Raw genomic sequence first — 12,176 nt, 5'->3', positions numbered from 1 at the left:
CATATTTATTCAGTTACTTTTAAATTTTACAATTCTACATAAATATATATTCTACGATGTTGTGATAATTTTTTTATAAAGAGCAGCTTATTCATTTATTTAGTTATTGCTTCTTACATACATGCTTTTGTAAAAACAGTAAAATTTATTTAAATGCTTCTCTTTAAGTGTCAAAAATTAAGTAGGTGATAAAATGCTTTCTAAAACAAAGGATTTTTTCTATAATTAGTTTTCCTAATTAAACTGCTTTTATAAAAGTATATCAACAAACATAAAAAATATTTTTATATTCCAACAAAAAACTATAGATAAATGAATAATAATGTGCAAATCAATAAATCAAATAAATTACAGTAAAAATAAGTGCATGATATTGGGAAACTTATCAACTATAATAGTTTGTAAAAGGATACTTTGTTACCATTTTTTTGAAGAGATAAGATAAGTTAATAATGTCACCCTAAATTGAATTCTATTTTTATAACAATTAATCAATATATAAATAAAAACTATTTTAAACAAACAAGCAACAAACATGAAACTTGCTATTTTTTTTTCTTTTCTATGTGGTCATCAAAGTTACGTACGAATACGCCGCTTTCATAACCTGAAAACGAATAAAAAAGGCATATTATAATAAATAAATATACACGTACGATAACAGAAAAATTACCGTTAATGGTATACTATTGGTCATTGTAAAAAATGGACCAATTGTCAAAGTTAAGGGCTTCTGAGCCCGCATCATCATCAACAGGAGTGTTTTCCTGATCGAAACGGATTGTTCGTACCAATTGTGCTCATAAATTGCGTCTGCTACGCCCAAACTCTAAAAATTATTAACAGTAGTATTTGTGTTTAAAAATGGAAAACTGGCTACCTGCTCTTTAATTTCGTTAGCATACCAAGAGAAAGAGAAAATTTGCAACAAGGTTAGTACGAGGTAATTGAAGAGAAAAAGCATCATTATTCTGCTTAAATCTCTCTGAAAAAATATGTTGCAATTATTATTATATTAATATTTTTATTAAAACGCTTACTGTGATCATTTGGAAACATATTGATGCAAGTTGGGCTGAATTCAAAGTAAAATCTAGCAGTAAAATCAAATTAATGTCGTTATTGAACTGTTTTGAAAACCTGAAAAAGGCACATGTACATATTCTATGAACTTCACAAGAAAACTACTCACTCAATGATTGTTTGGTGGTCGATGATCAAAGATCTTAATCTATTTTTAACTTCCAGTTCGGCTTTATTTATTGTTGTGTCGAGAGTCCTGATCCTGAGCTGCAAAATTTTCAACTGGCAGCGAATAAAAATCATGACCGTCAAGTAGAAAGTAATGGTGATGGCATTGAAAATAACGCCAATAGAAGCTGCAATCGAATGAAGAATAAAAGCAGGAACATAATGTTCGTCACTGTTAAACGGCAACCAAATTACGTAGGGCAAAGGTTTCTTCCTGTACATCGTGATGTTGGGATAACTCTGGTTCGTCTCCATGTCCCAATACGAATGATATTTGGTCAAAAGGAGACAAACAGCCGCCACTCCCGTCTGAAACGTGATAAGTCCAATAAAAAAATATGTAACGTTTTGGTGTTTGATATAGATCTGTTTCGATTCGTTGTCGATTGAACTTTTCAATTCAGCCTGCTTTTTCAGAATGTATTTCAGTAGATTCTTAACGGTGTCGGTCTGGCACATGATGGTTTTGAATGTCATGGTGATGCAAAAGATCAAAACGCTGCAGCACTCTACCGTCATTTCCATCGAATACTTCCATATTATTGGAACAGCTATGGCCATGCTTAACACAAACCCATAAAAGTAACTTTGGAAAATAATGCTGTAATTATTGTACAATCTCTGCAGAGGTTTGGCCTTTAAAGGCAGTCGCCAAATGCCTGAAATTATCATGAGCATTTTCAACATTTTCAAGAAGTTGATTTCTTTAGCCATCTTGAATCGAAAACTAAATAAACTGATTAATTCTTCCTTTTATATCTTAAAAAACACTACGTGTACTTTTTAATTATTGAATATGTTTGTAAAAATATATTAGTAAATTACAGACTTTCTTTTTAAACTGCGATAATAACAAAGCAATAATGTTGCTGTAATTATATAATTATAGACCATGTGTTGTTTATTCTCAATCGGATAAAATTTGCGCTATAATTATATGTTGTCATTAAAATCTGCATTTTAAATTAAATATTTCTTTCATCTATACAAATAAGTTGTTTTGTTTGCAGCACACAATTAAATATTACATTTGGAGGTACTACTAAAATAAGTTCAAAGGACTACCTTACAATTTCTTTTAATTTTGCCTATTATAAGTCAACGCAATTTAATTGTTGTGTAATTGTTTAATAATTATATTTAATAAATAATTTAAGTTTATAAGGTAATGATTATATAAAATGTATATATTTATACACTAATGAAATTAACAGTCCAGACACCAATCACTGAATAAATCACATTAAAATATTAAAATGTACCAAAAAGGCGCATCCAAAAATAACATATGATAAACGTAATAAACATCTTTAAAATTCCAATGAAGTACAACTACTGACCATTGTTAATTAGCATTCAGGCAAGTTTCCTTAAACGGAAGCCGGTGGTAGGAACGCAGATCCCGAGATCATCTTACAGATACATCGTAATGGGTTAATAAACAAATTGCATAGCATATTGACGTTGCAATAAGATAAATTTGTCGTGTAAATTTAAGATAAGAAGATTATCTTTCTGTGATTTAATAGCGCCGTTGACGAGTTACTGTGGGGGAGCTAATGGATTCTTTGAACTATTTATTAGCCGTCGAGGAAAACTACAATAATTGACCAAATTTTCACAAGTACCATTTAGACAATCAGCTAAATTTATGTATCGGTGTTTGGATAATTTAAAATAATAAAACACACATTATTATGCAGTTAGTTCAACCAATATTTACTCACCTTAATAAACTTCTTCAATAATAAATTAACAATGACTTCAATAATTTTAATATTTTCGCCAAATAGTGATACAATGTTGGTATACATAAATTTTATGGTCTATACGAGTTAGAATAAAATATGATTTAACACATTCTCTTAAAATATTAACATTCAACATTCATAAATTTTATATTCCTAATAATAGTAACATTGTTTTTTTCTAAAGGCTAATCTAACATCTAATGAATCACCTTCCAGAATCGTTTTTACAAACCAAAGCGACTCGAGGGTAGATATGTTCTTAAAGGTGAAATATATTGACTTGAAAAATAAATTCGTTTCAGTGTTTTTAATTTCTGGATAATTACTTATTCTATGTATATTTTTCTTGAAACAACAATATATACATACATTAAAACACATTAAAACATATAAATTTGTCTTCTTTGGTTTATATCTGATCATTATATATTTATGAATTCAGATAAATATGGACACATATAAACAAAATTAAAATTAAATACAAGTCATACGTTACAAAAAATATAAATATTAATTTAAGAAAGTTATTTGTTTATTTATAAACAAATTAACCTTGGCAATTTTTTTACCATTGTTCAGAAAAATAACCGATTTATCACAATGTAAAAATCACTAATAACTTAAAATAAACGCACTTTTTGGTCCATTGAGACTTACTATTTATCTTAAATTCCATTTCATTGAGTACATCTAATAGTAGGTTGAAGCTGAATAGTAATCTGGTGGAGCAGAGTAAAAAAACTTATATTACACAACCAGTGTCCAAGAAATGCTAATTTGCTAAACTATCTGTAAGCTCTTATTCTCTTTTCATCATCAAGCTTATCTAATTACGATACAAAATCAAAATTAAACTAAAACGTCGCAATTCGACAGTCATTTTACATTAAAAAAATGTCATTTTTGTATAAAAAATTAATTATAAATCTTTGGTCTCACTATCCTATCGAAATTTAGGGCCACGCATCTCGTTTCAGGCATATCCTTAGAGGCTATTCGAAAAAATAGAAGAGCCAGTAGCCGGCGTTAAAGAGCATAAAAGTGACCGGGAACACAATCCTGGAATACTTATCGATGACGTTCACATCCTTGATCTTTGGCATGGACGCCTTCAACACCAGAGCACCTTTTCTGATGGCGTGGAGTACTTTCGGTTTGTGGATCGGATTACCTAAAAACACTTTAATTAAGTACTCAAATTCGCAGCTCAAATTATCAATTGTCTTGCCTCTGTTTCCCCTGAATCTCAACCCCGGCTGTGATCTGTAGTTGTAAGCGTAGCCCGTCGATCTGGAGATCCGGAAGCTGGGCGGGAACTTAGACGGATCCACTCCGGCGGTGGCGTTGTTCTTGGAATTGTGCCGATTACGGATCGAAGCTATCGGGCTCATCCTCACGTCCTGCAGCTCGATTATGTCCTCATTGTTGTAGAGCTGGTCATTGTTCACTTTGGTCCCTGGAATCGACTTTGCACGCGAATCGAACGTTAATTGATGGCTGGTACGCACCTGTCTTGTTCTCGTCCGCCTCTTTGTTCTTCTTGCTCTTTTTCTTGGCACGTGCGCCCCAATATGTGTAGTTGACGGCTGCGTATTCCAACAGGGCGGCGAACACGAACACGAAACACATCACTAGATAAATGTCGATTGCCTTCACGTAGCTGATCCTGGGCAACGAACTTCTGACGCCCGTGCTGATTGTGGTCATCGTCAAAACGGTTGTAATTCCTAATCACAAATTTGTACACTAAATATGACTTATTTTGGGTTAGTGGAAACTATGAAGTGGATATTTTTGGCAAATTCCAATTATAAGCAAGTGGTGGAAAATTAAATAATTAAATGCACTCACCAAGGGCCACTCTAGCACTTGTAGCTTCGTGATTAATCCAAAAGGAAACCCAAGACAGCATGACAATTAAAATACTGGGCAGATAAGTTTGAAACACGAAATATCCGATGTTTCTCTGTAACTTGAACGACAGCGACAGTCTCTGATAAATGCCTGAAAAGGAAATTGGGATTATGTACTTGTAGTAAATTAGCAAATATAAATTGTTGTGATTATTTTAATTGAAGAGGCGAACCTGTCGCTAGCTTTTCCTTTCTGTCATTCGTCTCATAGCCGATTATAGTGAACTGAGGAAGTTCCGCTTCTTCCACTCCTCGAACTGGAGTGTCCTTCCAGTACATCACCACGTCTGTCACCGTGTAGCCGTCTGAAAGCAAAATCGTGAATTGAAACAACATCAGATTATAAAATTGGCTCAATTATTTTGCATTGAAGCACTTTTCAATGAAATGTGAAAGATATTATTGACCGATAAAATCACTCACAACTTTCAATTTCGACAGTGCAATTCTGCGAGTCCAGCGGGTAATAGTGCAGATCCATCATGCAGGCCAAGGTGGTGGTGAAGCGCATCCCGTACGTTATTGAGCCGTCCCCGTTCAAACGGACCAATTTGTTTCGCTCCGTCACGTCGTGCAGAAAACTGAACAAAAAACACTTGTGATTTTCCGAACGTTTCCCATTTTTTGTGATACTTTGTATGGATTTGGAGGATTAAGCGGAGTGAAAAATGATAAATGAAGGAATGTTTTGGTGTGAAAAGTTGGTTGGTTGTAACATTTTTACTTCCTTTGATTTGGAATTTTTTAATCAATAAATATATCGAAATGAAATTTTGATCATTTATAGTATAAACAAATAATTGAATAATAAATTGTACAGACTTTAATCGTAGTAGATAAGGGCGTAACAAAAATGAAAATATGTGCTAATATTTAAATTAATGTAATATTATAAAATGTCGAAAATTTAAAGATATCACTATATTTCATAGTGAATATGTCCTCCTCTACTTCATTGAAGTTCGGCGTAACGTTGAGGTATTGATTGTATCAACCGACGGATCAAGTCTTGGAGTACTTTGTTCCATACTCTCTGAAGCTATGGAACTATTTATTGAAGATTAACTGGAACATGAACCAATGTAGTCAGGTTCTCTGAGAGAAGAGCTTTTGGAGGAGGATCTGTATTGGTATGGGGTGATATAACTTCAAACTGACGTACAGTCCTTCACGTCTTGAACGGTTCCTACACTTTCAGACTATACATTGAGGATATTCTGCAACCTAATGATCACAATTTTTATTCGATATATTTATTAAATAAAAAGTTACAAACATTTTTTGAAGTGATATCTATTTCATTGTGATTAGTTTATTTATAATTATCTTGTAATAAGTAACAAGAAAAACATTGATTAGGTCATATTTTATTAAAAAAGTATAAATTATAAATTATGATATTATACAAATTTTGAATTAATTAAAAACAAAAAATTAAATAATTTATATTAAATGTTTTTGGATATGAAAACTTGCCTATTTTTATCATTGGCAAAAAATGTATCCGGAACCCATATTTTCTCTGCAAAATCGCCAGAAAGGGTCAGAATTTCTTCCTCGTTACTAAAAGCGAGTCTCTCATCCTTCCAATATTGGTTTAGATATAATGTTATTGTGTAATCCTGTAAAAAAATAAATATAATGAAATCATTATACCACAATCTCTGAAACATCATATTGTTTATATTATAAGATATTATAATATTTGAATTTATTTTAATTATCATTAAATTTATTGGCATTTTCATTGAAATAAAATGTTTCATGATAAAAAGGAAATGCCAATCACTAAATTCTAATTCTCTTAATTGCACCTCATAAAATTATTTTAATTGCATTTCAAATTACATACAATAGAATAGAAATCAATATAATGTGTATTAAATAAATTAAAAACGAGGTATAAAAAAAACTAGGTATAAGAAAAACTAGGTATAATAACATTATATAAATTCAAATTACTCAAACATTTGATTCACAATCTTGATCAAGATGAATCCGCATACACATTCTACAAGGACTCCCGAAAGAATTCAAGAGAATACAAATTACGTGTCTTTTTTTCTAATACTGGCTGAACTAAGATTTATACCTGGAACCGTTGTCGAAATTGGGGATGAACAACTTAAGAACGAATTGCAGCTACCAAACAATGCTGAGTGGAGACACATAAAATGTTCTTTCTCATCCATACAAGAAGAAATGATCAAAAGTTTGTTATGCAAATGCCATTTATGCATAAACAATTATGTATACATTGATATGCCACATGCTAATAAAATGCATTACAAATTTAAATTGTACAATGGCAACCGTCAAGAACGTATGGCCTGCTTGGCGGTACTATCGAAGGAGATGGGTCGGTATTTCTCTGACTTAGGGTACAACCTAACGATGACCATTACGCCATGGAATGAGGAAAAAATTAATTATTAATTTTCATATATTATATACTATATACTCAATTACTGTACTTAGTTTATTGTAAATAAAGTAATTTATTTAAATGTGTATCTTTATTTTATTACTATATTACAAAGAGAAACAATATTTCAATGTGAAGCAGGTGGTAACGCAATTCTGTAACCGATTAATATGAATTATTATGAATTAAAATTACCAAAAATAAATTTTACTTATCAAAATAATCTAAGAGAAGGTATAAGATTAGTCAGGTATATTTCAATTCTTCCTATCTAGTAGTTGACTCCAGCGACCTGGAGATAATCATGGAACTGTCGTATAAATCGGGAAAGAAGAACTGAAAATGGAAACAAACAACATCGAATGGAAACACATACGATGTTCCTTCACTTACATACAGAATCAGATTATCAATAGTCTCATATGTAATTGTGCAAAAAAATAGTGTACATTTTGATATGCCAATGGCTAAGAAAAAGCACTACAATTTTTTCATTTACAATGGCAACCGTCGAGAGCGTGTAGAATATATTAACAAATCTTTTTGAGACTATTGGTATGAATAACAACAATAAATTAATAAACCTTTTTTAAATTATAATTAATTTATGTTTTATTCTTCTTCCAATTTCAGTAAATTAAATCTAAATAAGATTATATTTATTATTATAACTTTGTTGTTTTAGTTATTGCTCATTGTAATAAATAATTGTATATTTCCAGTATGATATTCTACTGTTAAAAATTTAATTATCACCCCCGACACCTTAAATTAATATTGTATTGAGATTAAGGTCGGTAAGTGGGTGCAAAAATCCATAAATTCACACAAGATGAGCCCCGCCGATCGCATCAAGTCATTAGAAGGGATCTCGCCAGCTAACCTTGCTCCAGCTTATCGGGATTGACTGTCCGATAAAGAAAATCCATCTTTGGAGAATAATGTAGGACCGCAAAAATTGTAAAATTTCAACTAATTTGTTTGCTCACCATGTTCACTTCGGATATGGCATCGAAACTGGCTATCGTCAGATCCATGCCTACGTACAGCGGGTCACCTGGAACATGCATTAATTCATGAACTGTACGAGATAAATCAATTTAAAAATGTGATGAACATCGTTGAAAGTAGATGCGTGTCGAAATTTTTATGGGTTGCCAGGGGCATACATGGGCCCCTTTTAAAGGTACAAATTTTCTCTGTGGACATTCAAACAACATTGAAATAATAGTCGTATCATTTATAAAAAACAAAATTAAGTAAATATTATCAAAACAAGCTACAATCACATATTATTTAAAAGTTAACTCCATAATTAATTAATACTATCAAGTATAAGTGAATGAAGAGTAATAGTTAATTTCAAAGTTCATTAAACATTTAGCTGACAAATTCGTTCAATAAATCATAAAAATTACGTTTTCAGAACGTCCTTGTTTTATATAATTCCATTCCATTTTGTGCTACTGAATTAAATTAAATAATTTTTTTTGTACTTACCCCCAAAATTCGGTCTTAATCTTATGTCGTAGCCCTCTAGCAGTCTTGAAATTGTTTGCGTTACATTTTCTAGTCTATCGGAAACCATATTTCGTTGGGAACTGCAAACAAAGGGAAATTTAAATGCAGCATAGTCGAATAGATTGAAATGTTGCATTTGTATCAATTTTAAATGGAATTAAAGTCGGTGATGGATGAAAGCGTATATCGGCAGTATTGGAGTATGAGGTTAATTTTACGGGGATTTTCAGTAACAAATATTACACAACGAAATTAGATTTTATAAAATGAATGATAGATCGCTAGATAGATATGAAATCATATTTTCTTTTATATTATTAAAACATTTTTACTTTAAATAAAGGAACAAACATCATATTGTAGTTAATTACTTTGTGAATTATTTATTGAATATAAACTAGTTTGTAGATACAAATACATACATAAATATTACTGTAGATATAGAAATATATAATACATATTATTATGTAGATGTACTTTATTAATTAAATATATTTTAATGAGTATTAAATGTATATATTTTGTTAAGCCAAAATATTTAATTTTCTTTTATAATAATTTTATATTTAAACTAAACATTGTCTTATTATTTTTTAAATTATAATATGTAAATAAATAGTCAACTAATGAGTTTATTTAATTTGTTTTTAATAAATAGTATAGTTATAGTATAGTTTTTAATAAATAGTATAATAAATAAAATATGCTTTATATTTTTAAATTCATTTATTTACATCATTTCATGAACCTTATGATTATATTTTAATTTAACTTACATAAAATATTTACTTCACTTAATTATAAAATTTTATTTTGTTCAATTCATAATTATATAATTAAAATTTAAATTTTTACATTGTTTATAATAATATATAAAAAAATATTATAAAAAGTACTTGAATATTTTAATATGTTGTATAAAAAGAATTAAAAAAATATGTATGTAGTATACAAATCTAATTAATTATATTTTAATTGCATTATAAAAATTTGTTTCTTTTTTACTAAATAAAGATTATATATTAAATACTAAGTATTAGTACATATAATTATAGTAGTTTTAATTTTATAATTACAAATCTAGAATGTTTATAAAACTTATTAACTAATCTGTTATTTAGTCTGACCAAATATATATTTTTTAACTAGTATTAGGAACATTAAAACATTTTCATTCATTTGTAACAAAAATATTTTAATTTTATTTTTTTACAATTTTTTAATTATATTATTATTACTTTTTGTTCTACATAAGTGTTTTTAATTATTTGTATCCAAAACATTAGAATAAATGTACAGTATTAAAAAAAAAACGTTTAAAAATAAAAAATATATTATATGATAATTTTTTTATATTAATGACATTAATATATGTTCCTAAAAAACTCATTAAAAATACATTTTATAAAAGTAAGTAGTGGATTAGTTAGAATATTTTACAAAAAATTACAAATTATACATAAAAATATATTAATATAATTTTAGCAATATTACTTTATGCATAATTTTATGTATAAAACAAATTTTAATGCAACTGGTTTACATTAACAAGGTTTTTAATTATTTAATATAATTCAATTCCTTCTAAAAATTAGTAATAATATTATATTATTCAATAGTTCATATACCTTAATTTTATATTAAGAGAAATATATTCGATTATTCATATATAAACAATTTTAAATCTTAAAATTTTATTGTGTAATTATAAATAAATATAATAACATTTTATTATTAATCGGTAAGAACAAATTTATGTACATATGTTTATATTAACATGAATTTAAAATTTATAAACAATATTTTTTCTATATTTGACAAAATTGGTGAATTAAAATCAAATTTATAATTTAATAGTTAGTTATTTTTTTATATTTTAATTTTAATAAATTTTAATGAATTTATTTGTTAATTTTATTTTATTGTTTATAGTAATCTATATTATTAAATTATTTATAAATAATGTTTGGCTATTGGTAAATATTATATTTTTCTTTTGGTCTTAAAATTAAAATAATTTTATTAATATAATATTAGTATATTATTTTTAATTAAAAATTAGGTTTTCAAATTGTATAAATTATTATGATATTTATTAAAATATTATTAAATTAAAAAAAATTGTTTTTGTTTGGTGCTACCTTAAAGGAAGATCATGAAAATTAACTGTAGTTAAATATACTCACCCACTAACAAAAATGGCATCGAAGAAACCAAAACACAGAGTAAAAATTGCCAGCAACATTTTAGTTAATTTTAAAAAATTGAACTATAAAGTCTTAAAAATACTTGAAATTTTAAAAGCATTCATCGTCCCCTCCACTTTTCTCATGACAGCAACTTAACACCATCGCCTTGCGTCACATCTCTCGTCATGAAAATCAACAAATTATTATTCCCTCGTTCACAATTGTTTATAAATCTGTCACCTTAACGTCGAACACACACACAATCACCCTCACATAACTTAAATGTTCACCCCAACACCGTTGTGAGCTCAAAACAAATCTGCATCATGCAATCGGATTTTTTTAAAACGTTTTGTTGTTGAAAAACGGTAAACGCAATCTGATTTTTCGAGGCGAGAGTATATCTCCCCTGCACCAGCTTCTCTATGTATCAAGTGTTGTTGTGGGGCGGCGCGTGCGCCTCCGAGCAAATCCGACGTTTTCCACTATTTGTCAGATTGGAAAATGAACCGCCTGCAGTCGATATATGGGCCCCCCGACACCTATGGAATACGATAAGACACTTTTCGGAGGAAATTAATACGCGATTTTCGATGGACCACCCCGTTAAAATGTTTGATGTGTTAATACCGATATTTAACGTTTTTACTGTTATTTTATGTCCAATTACTAATGAATGATTTAATTAGTTTAAAAAACGATAGTTTTATAAAGAAATTTATCCAAATTAGTAGGTTGAATTTGAAAATCAACTAATTATTTTGTTTGTCAATATATTTAGTACATTTATAAATATCTTAGTTACTTAAAAACTTTTTTATAGGGTAAATAAATCAATATGAATTGATTAAATTGATATATTCAGTAGTATAAAATTAAAAAACATAGTTAATTATAATTAATAATAACTTTCATAAGTAAAGTATCCCTTAAAAAGAAGTAAATGTTTGAAAAATAAAAAACTAAAAAAACTAAAAGAAGAACAATAATCTAAATAATCTAAAGGAATTAAAGAATCTAAAACAAGTGAAACAATATGAGGAATTTAATAATTAAACAAATTTTACTAATAATTAATTATTATTATTAAAATGAAACTAACAAATTATAAAATGTTATAATATAC

At 28.5% G+C, this 12,176-nt stretch overlaps 2 protein-coding genes across 2 annotated transcripts; both read right to left on the bottom strand.

Annotated features, from left to right (window-relative positions):
* Positions 1 to 364: 364 nt before the first annotated feature.
* On the bottom strand, positions 365 to 1,869 carry LOC109597703 (odorant receptor Or2-like). The gene is made up of 5 exons (XM_049969876.1): positions 1,193 to 1,869; positions 1,041 to 1,140; positions 881 to 985; positions 674 to 829; positions 365 to 607 (listed from the first exon to the last, which is right to left on the bottom strand). Exons 1-5 carry the CDS (start codon positions 1,810 to 1,812, stop codon positions 563 to 565), a joined length of 1,026 nt encoding a protein of 341 aa, XP_049825833.1. The 5' UTR covers positions 1,813 to 1,869; the 3' UTR covers positions 365 to 562.
* Positions 1,870 to 3,431: 1,562 nt separating this feature from the next.
* Positions 3,432 to 11,452, bottom strand: LOC109597677 (gamma-aminobutyric acid receptor subunit beta-like). Its single transcript, XM_020013425.2, has 10 exons — positions 11,048 to 11,452; positions 8,841 to 8,941; positions 8,330 to 8,397; positions 6,392 to 6,537; positions 5,339 to 5,496; positions 5,089 to 5,220; positions 4,854 to 5,006; positions 4,511 to 4,729; positions 4,231 to 4,458; positions 3,432 to 4,173 (listed from the first exon to the last, which is right to left on the bottom strand). The coding sequence occupies exons 1-10, from the start codon at positions 11,104 to 11,106 to the stop codon at positions 3,995 to 3,997; spliced, it is 1,443 nt and encodes a 480-aa protein (XP_019868984.2). The 5' UTR covers positions 11,107 to 11,452; the 3' UTR covers positions 3,432 to 3,994.
* Between the last annotated feature and the right edge of the window lie 724 nt (positions 11,453 to 12,176).

Source organism: Aethina tumida, chromosome 7 (assembly GCF_024364675.1).
Source record: "Aethina tumida isolate Nest 87 chromosome 7, icAetTumi1.1, whole genome shotgun sequence".
Classification (NCBI taxonomy): domain Eukaryota; kingdom Metazoa; phylum Arthropoda; class Insecta; order Coleoptera; family Nitidulidae; genus Aethina; species Aethina tumida.
Note: the sequence above shows the minus strand (reverse complement) of the source record. Positions and strands in the feature narration are given on the sequence as shown.